Genomic DNA, 21,875 nt, shown 5'->3' on the forward strand with positions numbered 1-21,875 from the left:
CCATGCACCCCTCAAACTAAATATTTAAAGTAAAATAAAATAAGTGGTGTCATACATTAAAAAAATAAATAAAAAAGAGATAAGAGAGCCTAATGAAGAAGGAAGAGTAAAAGAATGAGGAGGAACAGAGATAATCAGGATTTGAAGAGTGGTGGAGAAAGAGCCATGAAATGAGAAAATGGGATACTTCTCCCTCAGAGTCGAGAGCAAGAATGACTGTGGCTGCTTGAGTAGCAGTGCGTGTAAAGGAAGCTATGGTGGGGTCCCTGGGCAAAGCACAAACACAGGTCCCCAAGGTATAGAGAAGGAAAAGGAAAAGATCAGGGAGTGCATTTCTCTTCAAGGTCTTGGAGGCCTTACTTCACTAGCATTTTTCACCATTTCCCGGATTGTCTTGTCTTTGCTCCTGTGCCTCAGCCATGGTCTTCACCAGCCCGTAGACCAGCTCTTGATCCACTGTAGTTCCACAAGTGTTCACATGATTATTATGAATCTGCCAAGTGGAAGCTAGAGCGAGGATTAAATGATACAGTTACTTGAAAAGCTCTTGGAGCATGATTTATCATGTTGTTAGGTCCCCCAAATTGACAGCTATTACAAGAATTGTTAAGGTTTTCTTCTCCCCCTGTAAAATGAATCCTAACATTGGGAGTGCTTATATAAATATAAATCATGTTGAAAACATTTGAATTGAGTCTTTGATATAAAACTTTAGAAATAGATATGTGGTCATTTTCTTAATGGCATGTTGAAGCTGGATTGAATAAAAATATTGTTGGTCAAGTCTAAATACACCAAAAATTTGAATTGTATCTCATTTTCTCTTTCTCTTTGTAGTGATTTAAAGGGAGTGATAGTCACTCTGAGTGATGATGGTCACTTGCAGTGTTCATACCTGGGGACAGACCCTTCTTTTTTCCAAGCTCCAAAAGTTGAATCTAGAGAACTACACTATGAAGAACTTGATATAGAATTGAAAGAACTTCAGAAAATCATCAAAGATGTTAGTAAATCGCAAGGTATCTCATTTGCAATTCTGTATTATGTGATTTTAGTATTCATTATAAAATTTATATGTGGATAATGTTTTGAATATATTAGTTAAATTTCTCCTCCAGGCTTAATTAAAATCATATTTGTAAAAACAGTATTGCTGTTTAGCATACGAGGTCTTTGTACTTAGTTTGTATTTTATAGCTTGTGAAAAAAATATCCTATTTAAGGTAATGTTTTTGTTAGTGTGTTTCAGGGACAGTACTATCTAATTTTTTTTCTTTAAACTCTTAAGAAAGGAACAAAGTATTTATTTGGGTAGTGGTTTCAGGACATGAGAAGAGCATTATACTCTGGGGTGGTCACTTAGTAACTTCTAATATCCCTGAAAACATTTTAGTTGCTTCTTTTAAAAGAAACCAAAGCAGTACATGAGTTACCACTTGGTTGCTAAAATGGTGGTCATTTGTAGCTTTGCGATATAATTTAGCTCTGCAGTTAATTAGCCATCTAAATGGTGTGTAGCCTGCAGTATGCTGATTTCTAATGAGTCAGAGGCTGATATTTTCAGTTTCTGGGTTTTGAACATCTCAATACTATCTTACTTTGAGATTCACAAGGGTATAATTTTATTGTAAATTAAAAGGAGAAATAAAATACCAATCTTGCAGTTTAATTGGACATGTGAAAAACATTATTTTAAGTTTTCTTCTCACAGGTAAAAGTATTTTTTTAATGAGAAAAAATATGAACTATTTTCACATAAGAAATGTTAAAACAGGTAGTTACAATAAAAGCGCAGGGCATTGAAAGCCAATCAAAACACCAGAGCCAATCTTAATCCTGATCCAATCACTTTACTAGATTTAACTATTTTTGAGTCTCCATTACCAAGACAGATTTAGAGGAATGTAGATAATATACTTTAAAAATATGATTATTAAAGTCAAATTATTATGCCTTGGCTTCACAATGTCCTTTTAGAAGTTTTGAAAGTAAACCAGTGAAACTTAGGTCTCTTAAGTACCTCTAATTACAGAAAACCTGTTTGTTGTCTACAGCCCCCTGTCAAATGGAGAATGGTTAACATTGGATGTGTCACATTGCAATATACAATTCCCCCCCCCCCCCATTTTTGATACTGGTGCTTTGGGGATTAATGAAATTATAAGTCTCTTTTTGTCATTTAAAAATATAATTGGAGAAGAGTGGCATATATATGAAATGTGAAATTTCCAGAGTTCATTAAATAAACTTAATGTGGCTTTTCACATTAGATTTTGTGTCTTGAGATTTTGCCCTTCCCATAAACTATGTGCTAATGATATTTTGATTAACACTCAATTGTGTAAAAGAGTTCTCAGAAAAATCCTTTATAGCTAAAAGTTTTTTTCTGTGACCATAGTGATACCCTTGAGTGAGAAGGGTTGGGCTACTTTTAAAGTTGTCATTACCTTGATCCTTCTGTGTACTTGAAATAACTGCTAATTAAGCTAGGGATGTGCCCACAGACTTGGTGTAAAGTTCATTATTTACATAACCTCAAATTTTACTTAATATTTAAAGTTCCCTGCCCCTTCTTTGCCATCATTTAGTCATACCAAAAAAACAAAACAAAACAAAATAAAAAAACCAACAGTAACAACAACAAAAAAACCCAAAGAGAAACTTGTAAGAAAGAGGACTTTTAAAATATACTATTTCCAGATATTGAAAACATTTAGTATTGTGTAACCTTATATAACTGTGGTATATTTGTTTATTAAAATACCTGTAATTAGGGGCACCTGGGTGGCTCAGTCGGTTAAGGGTCCAACTTCGGCTCAGGTCGTGATCTCTCAGTTCATGGGTTCGAGCTCCGCGTCAGACTCTGTGTTGACAGCTCAGAGCCTGAAGTCTGCTTCGGATTCTGTGTCTCCTCTCTCTGTTCCTCCCCTGCTCGTGCTCTGTCTCTGTCTCTCTCTCTTTCAAAAATAAAGGTTAAAAAGTTTTTTAAAAAAAACCTGTAATTATATAAAAGCACCAAATCATTTCTTTGCAGAAGATTATGAGAAGTTAAAACTCTGAACTTTTTGATGACCTCATTATTCGTTTAAATGCCACTTATTTTAGTATAGTGACTTTAACTTGCAAAAATAAGTTCACAGTCTTGTGGATTATTTTCAGTACTTAGAGCTTTTTTATTTCTTCAAAGCAAGAGTTTCAGCAAAATTTAAAGCCAATTTAAAGAGTACATTTTGTTGTACACATGGTGTATATTATCTACTGTAATAAAAGTGTTTTTGAAGCTGATTTTATGTGTGTAACTTATATGAGGAATGTATGTTGTAAGCATGAAATTATAGTAATAATTTCTGTATGGCTCATGGGTTTTGAAGCTTTTCATACTCATTAGTGTGAATCCTGCTTAACATTTCTTTTACCAGTAGTCAACAACATCTGTCGGTAGGCACTTTCAAAGACAGAAGTTTCTTATGATTTAGCCAGTTGATCATGTTCTCTGCTGGGGTGGGTGTGAAGGAATGGGTATGGTAGTGAGATAGCCTCCTACACAGTTGTGTATTCAGGAAGGGAAAGAGAACAGTAAGAACAGGGCATATAGTTTGTGTGTGTTTTTTAAGTTTTTAATGTTTATTTGAGAGAGAGAGAGAGAGAGAGAGAGAGAGAGAGAGAGAGAGATCAAGTGGAGGAGGGGCAGAGAGAGAGGGAGACACAGAATCTGAAGCTGGCTCCGGGCCCTGAGCTGTCAGCACAGAGCCAGACACAGAGCTTGAACTCAAGAACTGTGAGATCATGACATGATCTGAAGTTAGATGCTTAACCGACTGAGCCACCCAGGCGCCCCAAGAAAGGGGCATATAAATGAAAGTCTGTACCCCATTGGAAATAAGTCTAGGGTAACTAAATTGTCTTTACCATTGAGTACTAGAAGTATTTGTGCTTGGTGACCTTGTTGGGAGATGTATTGTTTAGGGCTATGTCTGGCTGCACGTAATACCATACTCAAATAAGGTGGCTTAAACAAGGCAGAGGTTTATTTCTTTCCCATGGAAAAGAAGTCCAGTGATGGGCAAACCAGGGTTGGTTTGGCAATTCCACTGTCATCAGGGACTCCAGTTCCTTCTATCCCAGGGTCATCTATTGGTCCAGGAAGGCTTCTGGAACTCCTGCCCTCACATCTGCAGCTGAGTCAGCCCCCTTAAGGATCTTTCCTGGAAGTCACACCCTGAGCAGCTTCTACTCACATCTTACTGGCCACTCCAAGCTGCAAAAGAGGCTGGGAAATATAGTGTTTCAGCTGAGCACTTTGTTGCTTAGAATAAAATTGGGCTTCCTTTAGTAAAGAACTAAAGAGTGGCTATTGAGTAGGTGGTGAACAGTCTTTTGTACTCTCTGCATAAGGTATGGAAATTCCTACACCGAATATTGCAATACTGGTGGGAATGCCTGATGGCAGTCGTAGGCAGTTCTTCTCTTTGTGAGACAGCTGATTCCTGTGGCATCATCCAAGAACTTTCCATGTTTTTAGTCAGTCATCCTTGGTGAGTGAAGGACGTTTCCTCTCAGGGTCACAGGGTAACTTCGGCAGTTCCAGGTATTATGTGCAAAAATGATTTCCAGGGAAAAGAGAGATATTTCTCCCAGGTCTCCCATTTTATTATGGGGAAATAGCTTTCCTAGAAGCCTGTGCCAGCACCCCCCATTTCTAACTTCCCTCACCTCATGTCTGCCAGGATTAAGCCCCACACTTATGCCTAAAACAACAAATGGTCAGGGGAATGAAATCACCATGATTGGATCTGACCAATCCAATGACTTTGAGGTGAAAGTGAATGTCTCAGCAGAATTAGGGCTATGCCACAAAGGAGGAGGAGTGGAAAGTGCATGTTAGGTGGGAGCCAGTAGTTGGTTTTACACACACACACACACACACACACACACACACACACACACACTGTTTTTAAAAAACAGACTATATTGTGTGTGTGTATGTACGTACATATATATATATCACATATATGTTACACACATATACATGTGCGTACATATTGTTTCCTGTTTATTTAAGATCTCTGTCACTTGTTCATCATATCTCATTGTGCACTGTAAAGGTTTTTTTTAAATTGTGAAATTTTAAGTTGTGAAAAAACCATGAATATGGTGAAAATAATTCTAATCATACTAAAAGGGTAAACCCCCAGATCCTGGTTCCACTAGATTATTTAAAGGTAACCTTTATCAAGAGTGTTTGTGTATTCTTTAAAAAATTTTTCATGTTTATTTAATCGTTTTTACATGAATATGTGCATGTTAGATCCATTGTACTACATTACAATTTAATATAATTGCTTTTTGTAATTAATAGGCACATCTTGGAGTTCTCTTCTTATCAGTGTATAAAGTTGGATAGCACTTTTACTTATAGCTTTGGGCTTTGGATCATTGCACATTGTGGATAGTCCACCATTTCCCTATTAATAGAAATATAGAGATACAGGTTGTTTTTGTTTTTTTAAAGAATTTATTTTTAAATGATTTTTTATTTTTTATTTTTTTATTTTATTTTATTTTTTTTTTTTTGAGAGAGAGAGAGAGACAGAGCATGAGTTGGGGAGGCACAGAGAGAGAGAGGGAGACACAGAATCCTAAACAGGTTCCGGGCTCTAAGCTGTCAGCACAGAGCCCAATGTGGGGCTTGAACTCACAAACTGTGAGATGATGACCCAAGCTGAAGTTGGACGCTTAACCAACTGAGCCACCCAGGTGCCCCTGTTTTGTTTCTATTAGCTACTAGCAGCCGAGAACCTCCTTGAGAATGTCTGTGAGTATTAGATAAATGCTAAGGAGTAGAATTGTTAGGTTACAGGATATATATGTTTTACATTTTGATGGTTCTGACCAACTTACCTTCAAAAAGATTGTACTAGTTTGGCTTCTACCAGCAGTGTTAAGGAGAGGGCATTGAAATTCCCAACACTGGTTAGTCACTGGGTTACATCTTAGCTAATAACTTTGAGAAAGATAATTTCTCTTTAAAATATTATAGCCGGGGAAGAATTATCATCAGGTTTCTAATTCTGTAATGTATTAGTTTTCAACTGTGACTATGTTTGTGGGATTGCTTTTTGATAATATGATATAGAGAAACCTTTTTTTTTTAACTATATACAACAGGTTTACTTTATGATTAAATATTATTTTTCTTTTTAAATTACAGGTATCTGGCCCATGACTGAGAGAGAAGATGACTTGAAAGTTTCTGCCATGGTTTCTCCTAAATTTGATTCAGTGTCTGTAGGTTTATTTGCAGACTTTAAAAGGGTTTATGGTAGTGTTGGACTCTGCTGATTTGGGATCAATGTGTATTGATTCAAATTTCTGGTCCCAGATAGAAACTTTAAGGAGGATAACAACTTTTAGTCTTTATTATTTTCTGGAACAAACATTTCCAATCTCTTAGTGAGGAGTTCCTTAGGCAGGATTTTAGTCTAAAAAAGGGGGAGGAAGGGGCAGAAATAGAAGAACTTTTCTTAGTCTACTTAAAAAAATTTTTTTTTTTAGTTTTTATCTATTTTTGAGGGAGAGAGACAGAGACAGAGTGCAAGCTGGGAAGGGGCAGAGAGAGAGGGAGACACAGAATTCAAAACAGCTCAGCTGTGCTGAGCTGTCAGCACAGACCCTGACACAGGGCTTGAAGTGACAAACTGTGAGATCATGACCTGAGCTGAAGTTGGACATTTAACCAACTGAGCCACCCAGGCGCCCCATTTAATCAACTTTTTACAAAACCTTTTTCAGTACCAGAATATTGAGATAATCGCAATCCAGGTGAATAATACTGACCACACAAGAGATAATGTCCATGAAAGGCCTAGCTCAGGGTTTGCTAATTTACAGTCTGTAATACATTATAGTGGTTATGTTCGTGGTGGTGGGTGGGGGGGAGAGGGGTCTTTGTGTGTTAGTTTAACAGTAAACAGTTGGACCAGGAATTATTTTTCCTTATTTCTATCTGTGTGACCCAAGGCAAGGTATTTAATTTTCTTAGTCTCAATTTTTCTCATCTGTAAAATGGGAATAATAATAGAATCTACTTTGTTGAATTGTTATGATAATTAACCCCCACAGCAGCATCATCATCATCATCATCATCATCAAATTACATTTTAGTTCTAGCATTATCATTATCATCACTACCACCACCCCACCATGCGTTCCACTAGTCTTGTACACTGCCATATCCTTAGTGTCTGTCACATAATGAGTGCTCAGTGTATTTTGCTATATAAATGAATGGAGATGAGAAACCAGAAGCATGAAGGAGGGCCTGTCCTTTGTTATGTTGCCCCATCTCCTTGTTTAGTTTTCTGTAAGTACTCGTTAGATTATAGTTGGTTAGGTCTCACTGCCTGCAGTTTGGGCAAATCTGTTAAGTTTATCTGTGTCTAAACCAGAAGTTGATCAATTTTGGCAAGTGATCAAATTCACTGGTTTTTACTGTATTAGGAGTTCATGTCCTATAATTTTACCTAGGAAATGACTTCGATATTTAGGTATCAGAGCATAATATAGTAAGTACTTGTCCTAAGTTTTCAAAGATTAATCTTAGTATAAAGAGCCAATCCAAGCAGTGACAAAAATCACGTTAACATTGCCATAATATAGTAAGTTGGGTATACTTAAACAAAAAAAAGTACTATATATGAAAGAAACATTCACCCAGCTGAGTCACATAGTAGAGGCACTGTTTTAAACATTGGCTATTCAGCACACACCATTTCTCACTCTACCTGAAGGGTGTAGTCTAAGTGGAACATTTTTGCTTAGTTAGCTGACGAATGTACACACATTTTCTTGCCTTGGAAATGATTCCTATTTTCCTTTGGGCAACTTACATAATTTTTTCTAGGTTCCCTTAAAACAGGCTCTTTGGTAGGAGGAATTCCCTTTCCTTTCTTTAGCAACTTTTGATCTTTGTAGGAAAAGGCCTTAGGTAATAGCACTATATTGTAATGTATATTTCCCTATTGGTAACTCAGAGTGCTGTTTCCTCTTAACTAGGTGTCTCTTTCCAGTTTCATTTTCTGTGTCTTACTGTTTTTTTTTTTTTTTTTTTCTTAAGAGATTCCTGAGAGTATCATGTTCATCCCATTGGAAAACACTAGCCCAACGATTTATGTGGCTATGGTGCCATGGTGTCTTTGTGTAGCTATTTCTCTTTGGCTATAATTTTTTGTTCCCAAAGGACTGCTGTCCTTGAAGTATCTGGGTGTTTAGACATGGATTGAAAAGAGCAAGAAACAGGAGAATGTTGGTTTCTCTTCTAGATCTGTGGACAGCTAAAAGTAAAACATTTCCTGGATTTTAGGTTATACTAGAGCACAAAGCTTGGCTAAATATTTTATTTTGTCATTATTATCAAAGCACACATCTAAAAAGTAATATAATTTATAATACAATGAGGTCTTTTATAGAGGAGACAAGCATTGCTATTCTAGCTTCTGGATTGAGAAGATGGATCAGAGTTCATATATGGTTTTCTGTGGAATCATATATAGAATATGAGTCTCCCAGCTCTTTTTATAATAAGAGCAGTAGCGAGCCTGATGTGGGGTTCAAACTCATGGACTCATGAAGTCATGAACCATAAGATCATGACCTGAGCTGAAGTCAGATGCTCAATCAACTGATCCACTGAGTCACCCTGAATCTCTCAACTGTTAATTATGCTGGTACCCATTACACTGAAGCAATCCCTGTTGCCTAGTAGTGGATTAGTTTTTCTTAGTAAAACAATTTCAAATAAGTTAACTAAAAACACAGTGGATCTATTCATTGGTTGGATTAGTGATTTTAGGATCTTAATTGTTCCCCACAAGTGGGTATTATTAGAAAATGTTACCCCTTGTTCTTATTCTGTTATCGAGTGAGCATTTTTTCCTCTCAATCTAGAACTCTAATATATAAATTATAACTTATAAGGAAATGTTTGCTTCATTATATTATGCTCTGAATTATTTAAAAGGTAGGATCAAGTAACCCAGGCTGATGCTCAAAGAGTGACCTAGTTTATGATATGAGCTCATAAACAAATAGATTTATTTTCTAGGTGTAAGGCCGCTGAAGCTTTATATCATTAGTTATATGTCTTAGATACATATTATTAGTATTTTTAAATTTTTTTAATGTTTATTTTTGAGAGAGAGAGTATGATCAGGGGAAGAGCAGAGAGAGAGGGAGACACAGAATCCATAGCAGGCTCCAGGCTCCCCACTGTCAGCACAGAGCCTGATGCAGGGCTCAAACCCATGAACCGTGAGATTATGACCTGAGCCAAAGTCGGACGCTTACAGGACTGAGCCACCCAGGTGCCCCACGTATTAATCAGAATAAAACATACCTTTGGCAAGTTGAAAATACAAGGACCAGGGCACCTGGGTGGCTTAGTCGGTTAAGTGTCCGACTTCAGCTCAGGTCATGATCTCACGGCTCGTGAGTTCGAGCCCCGCATCAGGTTCTGTGCTGACAGCTCAGAGCCTGGAGCCTGTTTCAGATTCTGTGTCTCCCTCTCTCTCTCTGACCCTCCCCTGTTCATGCTCTGTCTCTCTCTGTCTCAAAAGTAAATAAACATTAAAAAAAATTAAAAAGAAAATACAAGGACCTAAAAAGAATGGCATAATGCTTATCTGTGAAATACAAGGAACCCTTCTGCATAATATAAAGAATGAATTAATAGAATTAGTTTCAACATTTAAGTAAATTTGGCGAGAGAGTGGTTTGACAAAAATACTATTGACAAAATATGTGACCTTCTCTTTCCTTTTTTGGAAAAGGTTTTTATCAGTTCATTACTTTGCAGTTGAAGGCATTCAAAAAGCCACATTGACCCTTTTAGTCTGCCATTAGAGTGATAAATCCTTTATTGTTCCCTATTTTGATGGTGGGAAGTATATATTGCACCCATGTGTTTACTCATTGACAGACGTGTTAATTTGAATCCATTCTTTCCTCTCTTCTTTTCTCAATTCTGTGTTTACAGCAAGCTGCTGATGTTGAAGTGGGAACTGACCTTGTCCCTTCAGTCACAGTGAAGGTATTGTGCCATGATTCTAGACTATAATGTGCAAACAATGTTACACATTTCATCACATCTGTCAATGTTGTCACTCTATAAGTAGCTTTTGGAAATGTAAAACAAGCACTTGAAATTTGTACATTTCCCTTAGCTTTGGGTAGCAAAGATAACCTTTATTGTTTCCGACGAATATAAAACTGACAATTGTATTCATAGTAGTGTTATGTAATATTAATAATTTTTATGACTTATGCTTACTATTACATTTAAATGATACAGGGCCTTTTTTCTGGAAACAAAATTAACATTTTGAATATGTTAAAGGACTTGTGTCATGTGCCTACCATTTATGATAGACCAACCAGTTGATTGCATCATTATATATATTTTGGGGGATTACATGAATGCTAATATCTTTCTTGTATGTGTAATTATGTGTGTGTTTGAGAAGAATTTCCAGTCATCTACCTGGCATAGCATTAGCTTTAAATGGATGTATTTATAGCAAGAAAATATTAAATGAAGAAGCCACAAAGTAGGGTAGTGACAAATTGATAGTACTAAAAAAATAGAATATGAAGGATGTGGTTTTGGTTAAAATTTTTAGTCCTGTCGTTGTAGAATTTTAGAACTAGAACTCAAATGTAGAACCCTCTTAAGGCATTTAGATTAAAGTGTGGTAATCAGTCAGCACATTATTAAGCTGAAAATATTTATCACTGCCCAGACGTTGGAGCCAGGAAAAGTTGTGGATCTTGGCGATTTGCTTAGTCAAAACTTGGACGGGGCTTTATATTTTCTTAGATTATGGGTTGCTGTCCTTGGAGGAGCTTGACAGGGCACCAGGCTTTACCAATTGTGTTCGCTTACACTGGACCCAGCGGGTGGCCCAAGTGTGGGGATCTTTGGTAGAAGTTGAAGGGAGCCCAATCTTGTAACAGTTTCCTAAGCTAATTTTTTTGGATTCTTGCCACTGGAAACAAGGGTGGTCTTTCCCCAGTTCTCCCTCCCCCGTATCCAATCAAAGCCTCTATCTCATTAATACTTTTGAGTCTGGAAAAGTATTAGTGGCAAGAAATCAAACACTTAAAAAAAAAAAAAACCCTGCAGAGTTCCAGGAATGATCTATAGACTTTTGTGTAGAGAAACTTCTTTTATATCTTTCTACTGATACTGTTCATACACACACATAATAATTTAGGAACACACTATAAATCACAAAAAGAAATCTTGTACTTAAATCAGATGACGTTGCTCATGCTAATTCCCCCCCGCCGCCCAACTACTAGTTATTGCTATAAGTAAATACACCTTTCTCTCCCATGGAGTTCTTAGGCTTTAATGTGTAATAATAGCCATCTTAAAATGATGGTATGACACCACTGGAAAATTCTCCTTCGTTAGTGGAAGTTAAACTGTATTTGAGAATGACTAAGTCTCCACTCTTTTCCTTATTGCCATTATAAGAGTATGAGAAAGAACATAACACATGAGGATTGCATAAAATCAGCTGGGCTTATACAGCAGACACAATGACTTCCTGATTCTGTCTGACAGTTTCTATACAAATTTTGCTATAAATCTCTCCTTATAGCCTTTTATAACAACAGCAGCCAAGATATATAACCATGCAAGTTTCCATCATAATAAATCCTGTTAATTGAGAAAATTTTTCCATCCGTTCCAAGTGAATGAAGATGTGGCTACCTTGAGTATGTGTGCATGATGCGTGACCGTCTATTCCAGGCAACTAAGGCAGAGTGGTTGCTCATACCTGGCCTTTGGAGTCATATTTATATATCTAGGATAAATATTTGGTATTGTATTTCCTAAGGATGATATTTCATTTTGTTAGAATCAGAAAACAACATGGAAAATTCTTGTATTAATGTTTCATATTTTCTCCTTAATATTCTGTAATTATTTTTCTCTTAAAATATGAGGTTTATGATCTAGCCAAGCCTTTAACTCTTTTTTTTTTTTTTTTTTTTTTGGCTCAAACACAGGTCTTCTTTGTTCCTCTAGGTTTTGTTTTTTGTTTTTTGTTTTTTTTTTTGTTACACATCTCCTTGATTCACATTTGAAAGTGCCTAGCCCATTGTTGGGATTTAATAAATCTGTGCATTAGAGATATCATGATCTTGCTAACAATGTAAAATTGTGTGATCATTGTCTAAGTCCACATTGTTATGCCAGGTAGAGTCAGAATGTCTGTTTTCTTACAAGTGGCTTATTACTACTTTATGGATTTTTTATTTTCACTTTTAAAACTAAGCTCTTATGATACATTCCTGGTGATGGTTTTCAACTCTCTTGCACATATTGGCTTGTTGATCTTGGGCATGTTATTTCTGAACCTCATTTTTTAATTTTATTACTTTAATTTTCTAAAAGTTTATTTTAGAGAGAGAGAGCGTAGGGGAGAGAAGCAGCAGAAATGAGAGAGAGAGAATCTTAAGCAGGCTCCATGCTTAGCTCAGAGCCTAATGTGGAGCTCAATCCCATGACCCTGGGATCATGACCTGAGCTGAAATCAAGCGTGGGGTGCCCAATCGACTGAGCCACCCAGGTGCCCCTCAGAACCTCTGTTTCAAAAATTTGTTTTTAACATTTATTTATTATTGAGAAACAGAGCGAGACAGAGCATGAGCGTGGGAGGGGCAGAGAGAGGGGGAGACACAGAATCAGAAGCAGGTTCCAGGCTCTGAGCTGTTACCACAGAGCCCGACGCTGGGCTCTAACTCACAAACCGCGAGATCATGACCTGAGCTGAAATTGGACGCTTAACCGACTGAGCCAACCAGGCGCCCCTGAACCTCTGTTTTTAAACTGTAAAATGGGATTACTTTGTTATTTGCAGTTATTTTGAGGCTTAACCACGGTTGAGTAAGAGCATGTGCTCTGGATTCTGGCAGACAAAAGATAAATTCTTAATCAGAGTGGCCTTGGGCAAATTATTTAGTCTCTCTGAGACAAAGTTTTCTCTATTTCAGAATGTTGTAAAAATTAAATGAGATAATGCACATAAATAATGTATTAGCATGGTTCCATGAATATAGAGAGCTGCTACTGGTTATCATTAATATTATTATTAATTTTATTTTAAAATATATGTATAGACTTGCATGGTATTATTATTAATAGTAAAATAGTTGTGTCCTACTTATGTAGTAGACTTAGCTATTTGGAGGAATGTTGTCTGTGGTGCTTGTGTAGTTTCTTCTTCCCATAATTACCATCAAGATTTTACTATGTTATGTTGTTTATAATGCTCAGACATCATGAAGGAAGCTTTGCTTTGTGGTATGCAGATTCCCTTCATTCATTCCCAGAGCTTGTAAAGTAAAAATTGAGGATTCATGGTTCATTTGCTATTGAACAAATGGCAAATTGTATTTATTTGCATCAAGAGTTATCCTTTAAAAATTTCACTTTGCAAGTCAACATTTTTGTGTTTAACTTATTTTTTAAGTTGTACAGAATACCCACATCATTTAAAGTGAATACAAGATGGTTATTGAATCTAATTGTATGTATATAATATTTATGGCCCAGTTAGATATTCCTGTATATTGTTTCTTTCTCTATAGTATGTGTGTGTATGTATACATTATATATGTATATATATGCAAAATATATATTAAGGAATAAGTGATACATGCCTTTTACTTAAGAGAAATTTGAAAACTACTTTTTTTCTTTTAATTTTTATTTATTTTTGAGAGAGAGAGACAGAGCATTAGCAGTAAAGGGGCAGAGAAAGAGGGAGACACAGAATCCAAAGCAGGCTCCAGGCTCTGAGCTCTCAACACAGAGCCTGATGTGGAGCTTGAACTCACAAATTGTGAGATCATGACCTGAGCTGAAGTCAGACGCCCAACCAACTGAGCTACCCAGGTGCCCCTGAAAACTACTTTTCTTAAAAATAAATATACCCTTGCTTTATATGAATTAATCATGAAATGTATCTGTCTCATATATTAGAGTTCAATAACTAGACTGAAAACTCCTCCACAGCAAAAGTTCTATAGAAGTATGATTCTTAATTCTGGTAGTACATGGTTATCATCTGGGTAGCCAAAAACAAAATACCAATACCCAGGTCTACCTCCCCCGCCCCCCCCCCCCTCCCCGAGATCTTGACTCAGTTGGTATACGAGCCCTACCTGGGCAGTTGACTATGATAAGTCTGCTTTGTAAACTATGTGGATGAATTCATCTAAATGAGACTGTTCAAAGACAGGGACTTTAAGGAGACAAAATCCAAAGAGAATATGCCCAGTGGGAGTCAGATCTTTAAGCTTTTTCTTTGATAGCCTCAAGAAGATGCCCCTTAGTGCTGTGGCCCAGTAAAAATCCGTGGGCCTGATGTTTTCTGCTGATGCTTCTCCTCCGGGGCAGTGAGAGAAGCCCTGGCCTTCTGTACCCATGCCCGTCCTGTTTCCCAGTCACACTGTTACCCCAGAGTTCTTAGCTTTTGGTTCTAATTTCAGTGGGAGGGTTTTCTTAGCATCACCATATAAGAGCACCAGTTTAGAATTGCAGCCAGCTGAGATGTGCAGCAGTCAATATTGCCATTCTTTGATATTTTCTAGGACTAGTTACATCATGTATTTTTGTGTGAAGCCATGGAATAAAGTGTGGTGCTTTGATATGTATCTAGACTAGTAAATATCCACTTAGCAAGGAAATCATTAGAGAATAATTAATTTATAATTAATTTATGTAAAAGGTGGTTTACTGATACTAGATAAATCAGTTGCCACATCTATATATGAAAAGAAGAATGAACACCAAATATTTCATGATGTAATTATTTACCAACCACAGGGCAGATTTTTCCTTTGATTTTGCTAGGACATTTTTAATAGCTTTATTGAGATATAATTCACATAGCATACCATATACTCATTTAAATTCAGTGATTTTTACTGTATTTGCAGAGTTGTGGAACAACACCACAATTTAATTTTAGAACGTCTCCTCCCTCCTGAAAGTAACCTCATACCCATTAGCTGTCACTTCCTGTTCCTTTTCCCTGTCCCATCTTCCAGCCCTCCTCTACTTCCATCCCTCAGCGACTTCTAATCTATTTTCTGTCTCTATTGATTTGCCTATCCTGGACATTTCATATAAATGGGATCCTACAATATGTGGTTCTTTGGGACTAGCCTCTACCCCTTAGCATAACGTTTTAAAGGTATACCCATATTGTAGTATGTGCCAGTACCTTATTTCTTTTGATTACTGAATGCCGTTTCATTGTAAGGTACCATATTTTGTTTATTCATTCATCAGTTGATGGATATTTGGGTTGTTTCTATTTTGGCTGTTGTGAAGAGTGCTGCTGTGAAACTTATGTACAAGTTTTTGGGTGGGCATATGTTTTCATTTCTCTTGGTATAGAATTGTGAGGTTGTATGGTAAATTTATGCTTAATTTTTTAAGAAACTGTTGTTAAATTATTTTCTTGTGTGGCTATACCATTTTACATTCCCATCAGCCATATACGAAGCTTCTAGTTTCCTCATATTCTTGCTAACACTTATTTTTGTCTTATTTTGATTATAGCATTTTAGTAGATGTGTAGTAGTATCTCATTGTAGACTTAATTTGTATTTCGTTGTGATTAACAATATTGAGCAGTTTTTCATGTACTTGTTTGGCTATTTCTATTTCTTTGGAGAAAAGTCTGTTCAACTTCTTTGTCCAGTTTCTAGTGGGTGGAATCCACCACTTCTCTACTTACCAGTAACTACTACTTACATTGTGTTTTAAAAGACTGCTCATTTTTTTCAGATGTTTCCTAATTATTTGCTAGTGATTTTTTACATATTTGTGCTATCCTATCAATCTGGATAAAATTTAATTTTTTATTAATAACAATTTCTATTTCCTTAGGTCACATTGCAGAATCGACTGGCTTTGCAAAAAGCCAAATTATCAGTTTATGTGCAACCACCTTTAGTATTGACTTGTGATCAGTTCACCTTTGAATTTATGGGTAAGTGTTCTGTTTTGGCTTAAAATAGATCGTGGTGTGATGTTTTCTATTAATTAAAATTTTTTTGTTAGTATGTTTATTTGATGGCTATATTTTTTGTCTGAATAGTGAGACTGGTATCTTTTTTTTTTTTTTTTAAATTTTTTTTTTTCAACGTTTTTATTTATTTTTGGGACAGAGAGAGACAGAGCATGAATGGGGGAGGGGCAGAGAGAGAGGGAGACACAGAATCGGAAACAGGCTCCAGGCTCTGAGCCATCAGCCCAGAGCCCGACGCGGGGCTCGAACTCACGGGCCGCGAGATCGTGACCTGGCTGAAGTCGGACGCTTAACCGACTGCGCCACCCAGGCGCCCCTTTTTTTTTTTTTTTTTTAAATTTTTTTTTTTGAGACTGGTATCTTTCTAAAAAGATTTCAGTGATTGTGTTGTTTTGCTTCTGTTTTCCCTCCAAACATCAAGCGTGAATGATACTTTTTAAAAAATACCAACATTCAATGAATGGTTGTTGAGCTGAAGTAATTACAGATTTTCAAGTGCTTTCCTCAACTAGATGGGTCTGTAATTGTACTTAAATGCTGTAATTTGGAAGGCTTTCTTTATTGGTGTTTGTCTAGTCAGCTGTTTATTGAATCAGTAATGTTTGAAGAAAGGACATTGGCTTTGGAGTCTGGCCTGAATTTGAATCATGGCTGTTACACGTACCCGATGTGTAACCTTTGGCAAACTACTTGAGTAATTACTCTGAGCCTCAGTTTCTTTTAATCTGCAGAAAGGGGATATTGATATCTGTCTTGCAGGGCATTTTTGAGGTTTAGTTACAAAATGAATCTATGTAAGATATCTGTAATGCCTAAAATAGTAGACTGGTCATAAATGGCAACTCTTAGTAAGATTTCTTTGCACAGTATCTCTCAGGCCCTACGATTTATATCCAAGTTGTCATTAGTCCTATTAAAAAGATTTATGATTTATCTTTCTAATCTTTTTCTTTCTTCATTTACTGCTGCTGATCCTATATTGTATTCATGAAATCAAGAACATATTTCTCTCTTTTGCTTTTGTATAACCAACCCTTACTTGAATGCCTGGCATATACGGGGAACTTAATAAATATTAGCCAAATCGCTGAATGAATGGATGAATTGTTGATATAATCTTATAGGTGATATCCAATCATTGGATTCTAACTTTATTTTCTAATTTTTTTCAGAATACTTCCAATTTGTCTTTCTAAAACATATTCTGAACAATTTAGTTTTTCAATTAAAAATGTCTTAAGTCTGTCTAACACAGGTTGGAGGTCAAATACATGAATATAGAAGGCTATGCACAATCTGCAAAGTCGCTACAGTTATAGTTACATCCATACGGAGTCCCCCCTTCCATTTCTCCCTGTAGTTTGTATTCTAGCCATGATAAAGTATACTATTCCCCATTCCCAAATTCTCTTAACTATTTGTATACCTTTTTCTCTGATCATGCTGCCTATTCATCTGAATAAAGAGAAGCAAAACTTCGTTGTTTTGGACTCAGTTACCAGTGTATATTAGCTATATGACCTTGGACAAGGTTTTTAATCTCTCTATAGCCAGGTTCCTCATGCACAAAAGTTGGGGACAATAATAGTACACATATTACTGGGTTGTTGTGAGGATTAAATGACTTAATCCATGTGAAGTGTTTAGGAGAATAGCTGGCATGCAATGTAAGCATGATTTTAACTGTTGTTAATAATAATTGTCCAAAATTTTGTAACTTCTATTACTTTTAAATTTCTTACAGCGCCAGAGATGAGCAGAACAGTAGCCTTTTCTGTTTATCTGAAAGGGAGTTATACACCATCTGAATTGGAAGGAAATGCTGTTGTTTCTTATTCCAGACCATCAGGTAAATATACAGTTGTTTAGATTTTTAAGCCTAATCACTCCTTTTAAATTGGAGTTATGAGTTAAATGTTTAAGTGTTTTTTTTCTTTTATGTTTATTTATTTATTTTGAGAGAGACAAAGACAGCACAAATGAGGGTGAGGCAGACAGAAGGAGAGAGAGAGAGAATCCTAAGCAGTCTCCACAGTGCCAATGCTGAGCCCGATGTGGACCTCAAACTCAGGAAACCATGAGATCATGACCTAAGCTAAAACCGAGAGCTGGACATTTAACTGACTGGGCCACCTAGGCACCCTTAAATGTTTAAGTGTTTAAGATTAGAAAACACATTGTAGTATATTACTAAATGGAAAAATATTCTTTCCTAGTGTTAAATAAAATTGTCCAGATTACCTCTGTGTCATGAATTATTAGAGAGACGTCTGTTTAGCTGATTTACACATATAGTGTTTGATGCTGTCTTCTGAATTAATAGCAAATATGATATATTTTTATTCACACTAAAAGAATGATATTAGACCTCACTTATTAAACTAAGGAGAAAAGCCTAGTCTGAATTGGTGAAAAAGACTATTATGGATTGATAAATCAGTATTCATAGACTGACACTGTTTTAATGACTAAATAAAACTCTTTAGTATCTTACATATTAATATATTTAAGAACAGATCAACTAAAATTTGATCTGCATATTTTCAAGGAATTCTTTTTAAATTAAAAAAAGTTACCTTTAGTCCAGTTGAGATTCAGTTACTGTAAATTTTAACTTCATTGGGTCAAATTTTATAGTTTGTATTTTTCCCTATATAGTGAAACATTTTGACAATATGTTTATTGGTAGAATACAAATAATTAGTCATTGCTTTTTTTTTTTGTCATTGCTTTTTAAACAATGTTTTTATATAGAATAACTGATAATACGGTACTTTAGAAATGTTGCATTTTTTTTTTAAACAATTGGAACTGATAATAGGGTACTTAAGAAATGTTGCATTTTTTTAAACAATTTCTATACAGTTTTTTAGTTCTGAAGTTTTAGAGATGACTTAATTATCTTTTTCTCCTCTATTGATGCCCACTTTGCTTCTTTAGCAATGCTTTTTAATAATTGTAGTTTTAATTTTGTGTAAGTAAATTTTCTGGCTTATGCCTTGACAACTCTATACTCTGAGATGATTTTATAACTTTAGTACATGTTTTCAAAGTCTTTTTTCTGTTTTGTCAGTTATTTTGCTTTAAGTTAAAAAAGTTCATTTTAAGGCAGAATTGTCCTCTTTCTTTTTTACCTATATTTTCAAAATTTGGGGTTATGTAAATATTTTATGTTTAAATGGCTTTGAGAAAGCTGACTTCAGAAAGAAATGCAAAACTTCCGTAAAGGATCAAAGAGTGATAGACTTTTTAGTTGGATATTTCTGAAAAGAACACTGAAAATTTTAATGTTATCTTAATTTTGATTTATGAAATAAAAATAAATATTTGGCTAAAATCTCTAGATCATTTATCATTAATTGAGTGTGTCAATGGTGATAGGCATTTGTATATATTTTTATCCGTGTTACACTTGAAATATGCAGTTGTAGAGACCGTCAGTAGCTTAATTAAACTAAGTATTTCATTTCCAAGGAAAATTAGTGACACTGGTTGAAAATAAATTTAAAATAGAGAAATGGGTTACATAGCAAGTTTTCAAAATTCTTTAAAAATACATGATAAAGTTGTAAAATTAGCCTGTGAACTTATGGTTTACATGCTATTTTTAACTATTATGCTTGTGTATAGACGGAATGTAAGAGATTATAAATTATTGCTAAACCGAAAAGCATAGCATTAATTAGTTGAAAGTTAATTAGAAATTAAAATTTTAAAAAAGTCTATAAAAGTGAGAGAATACCAAGATAAGCCTAAAACAAAAAGACATTAGTCCATAGTAGTGTCTACTGACTGAAATAATATAAGCAAGAGTAACTGGAAATATTACGTATTTGGCCTTGTACTCAAAAATTTTCCCAATTCATTTAATCCTCTTGATGTCATTTACAAAGCAGTCTGGTTTTCTCTTGGTCTATATCATATAACTTACCTCCTTTTTTTTGGGTGGGGGCATATTTACACTGGAGTGATACACTCTCGTGGACTCCTGAAACTGGATGTATAAATATATGTTAGATTTCACTTATTCACGTTTTACTCTTCAGTTCTGAATTGACTGACTTTTATTGGGGGGCCATTAAATCATCTGAGAGAATCTTCAACATTTTAATTTATATTTTTAAGCAGATGTTTATTAAATACACAAATAATTTGTTGCATTCTTTCTTCCTTACACCTTTTTGCATTGCCTCTGATGGATAGATATAAATCCTGATGGTAAGTGAAAAGATAATTTAGAACAAAATGAATTTCAGAATTAAAGTTTGGTTGGTAAATTGAATTGGTATTGTACCAGGAATGAACTCTTTTTATAGACTCTTATTCTGACAATAGAATACTCTTTAGGATGATTCAATGCCGTCATCTGGCTATGGAGAGGATCATAAATGTTTCCTCTCATAGAGATTTGTCATTCATTACTAGTTGTTTCCGAGTCATGAGAAAGAATGAAGCTCTGTGACTTTTTTGGGAAAAAAAAATCTGATGTGTCATTGACCACTTATTTCTGTAAGTTATTGGTGGTGTACTTATATGCTCTGTTATTTTACTTAAAATAAAATAAAGAATAAGGAAAAAAGGTGTTCATCACTGAATTCTAATTGTTTTCATTTTCTATCTTTTTTTTTTTTTATTGATTGAGAGCTGGTGTAAAGTGATCAAAATTAACTAGGGCAGGGGCGCCTGGGTGGCGCAGTCGGTTAAGCGTCTGACTTCAGCCAGGTCACGATCTCGCGGTCCTTGAGTTCGAGCCCTGCGTCAGGCTCTGGGCTGATGGCTCAGAGCCTGGAGCCTGTTTCCGATTCTGTGTCTCCCTCTCTCTCTGCCCCTCCCCCGTTCATGCTCTGTCTCTCTCTGTCCCAAAAAAAATAAATAAACGTTGAAAAAAAAATTAAAAAAAAAATTAACTAGGGCATAGGGAAAGGATAGGCCATGTGTGCTTCTTGATCATACTAGTGACTTTGATGTTTATTCTGTGACTAAAGGTCAGCCACTCAATGGTTTTAAGTATGTCATGAAGCGCATGGATGTGAATACGCACACACATGCTTTTGGTCTGGGTATGACAGGAACAGATTTGTATGCTGGAAAGATCACTATGACTACAGTGTGTGAAGCGCTGGTTGAAGGAAAGCCAAATAGCCTGTCGGAAGATCAGCTGGAGGTTATTGCAGTGGAGTTAAGTAGAGACAATGGAGATGGACCAGAGACCTAGTTAGGTTTCAGCTCATTAACAATGAGCATATCTATTACACAGGTCTTAAGATCTGAGTACCAACTCTAGTAAAAGGGATCAAGGTTCTTAGGAAAAGGCTGTTTCTAGGTCTGGAGAAGGGAAAATCAGAGAGCCTGTCCTATATTGTTGGGTCAGAAAGTAAAGACATGGTCAAGAAATGATAATATTACATTAAAATGATTCAGGGGTACCTGGCTGGCTCAGTGGGTTAAGAGTCTGACTCTTAGTTTCAGCTCAGGTCATGATGTCACAGTTAGTGAGTTTGAGCCCCACATCAGGCTACGTGCTGACAGTGTAGAGTCTGCTTGGGATTCTCTGTCTCCTCTCTCTGACCCTCCCTTGCTTGCTCGGTTTCTCTCAAAAAAATAAATAAGTAAATAAAATAAATTACGAGAAAATGATTCAGAAGCCAGTGAAGGAATTCCCACTGGGTAGATATAGGACACTTTGAACATCAAAACCATAATAATGGTAATGTATTATAATATATTGAAGGCAGAAATAGAATCTGTGAGTACAGTGGTATA

General features: G+C 35.8%; 1 protein-coding gene across 7 annotated transcripts in view; it reads left to right on the forward strand.

The window, feature by feature from the left end:
- Positions 1-21,875, forward strand: part of BBS9 (Bardet-Biedl syndrome 9) — a 448,656-nt gene that overhangs the window by 181,089 nt on the left and 245,692 nt on the right. For 4 of the 7 annotated variants that reach the window (XM_043589229.1, XM_043589227.1, XM_043589228.1 and 1 more), the window contains exons 10-15: positions 838-1,019; positions 6,212-6,288; positions 10,034-10,087; positions 15,971-16,073; positions 17,857-17,961; positions 20,316-20,330. In XM_043589229.1, the coding sequence (XP_043445164.1) occupies positions 838-1,019; positions 6,212-6,288; positions 10,034-10,087; positions 15,971-16,073; positions 17,857-17,961; positions 20,316-20,330 (536 nt within the window). The remainder of the gene's footprint in view (positions 1-837; positions 1,020-6,211; positions 6,289-10,033; positions 10,088-15,970; positions 16,074-17,856; positions 17,962-20,315; positions 20,331-21,875) is intronic. The other 3 variants (XM_043589232.1, XM_043589231.1, XM_043589234.1) reach the window with 1 other exon arrangement.

The sequence above is a fragment of the Prionailurus bengalensis genome, chromosome A2 (genome assembly GCF_016509475.1).
Source record: "Prionailurus bengalensis isolate Pbe53 chromosome A2, Fcat_Pben_1.1_paternal_pri, whole genome shotgun sequence".
NCBI classification, from domain to species: Eukaryota; Metazoa; Chordata; class Mammalia; order Carnivora; family Felidae; genus Prionailurus; species Prionailurus bengalensis.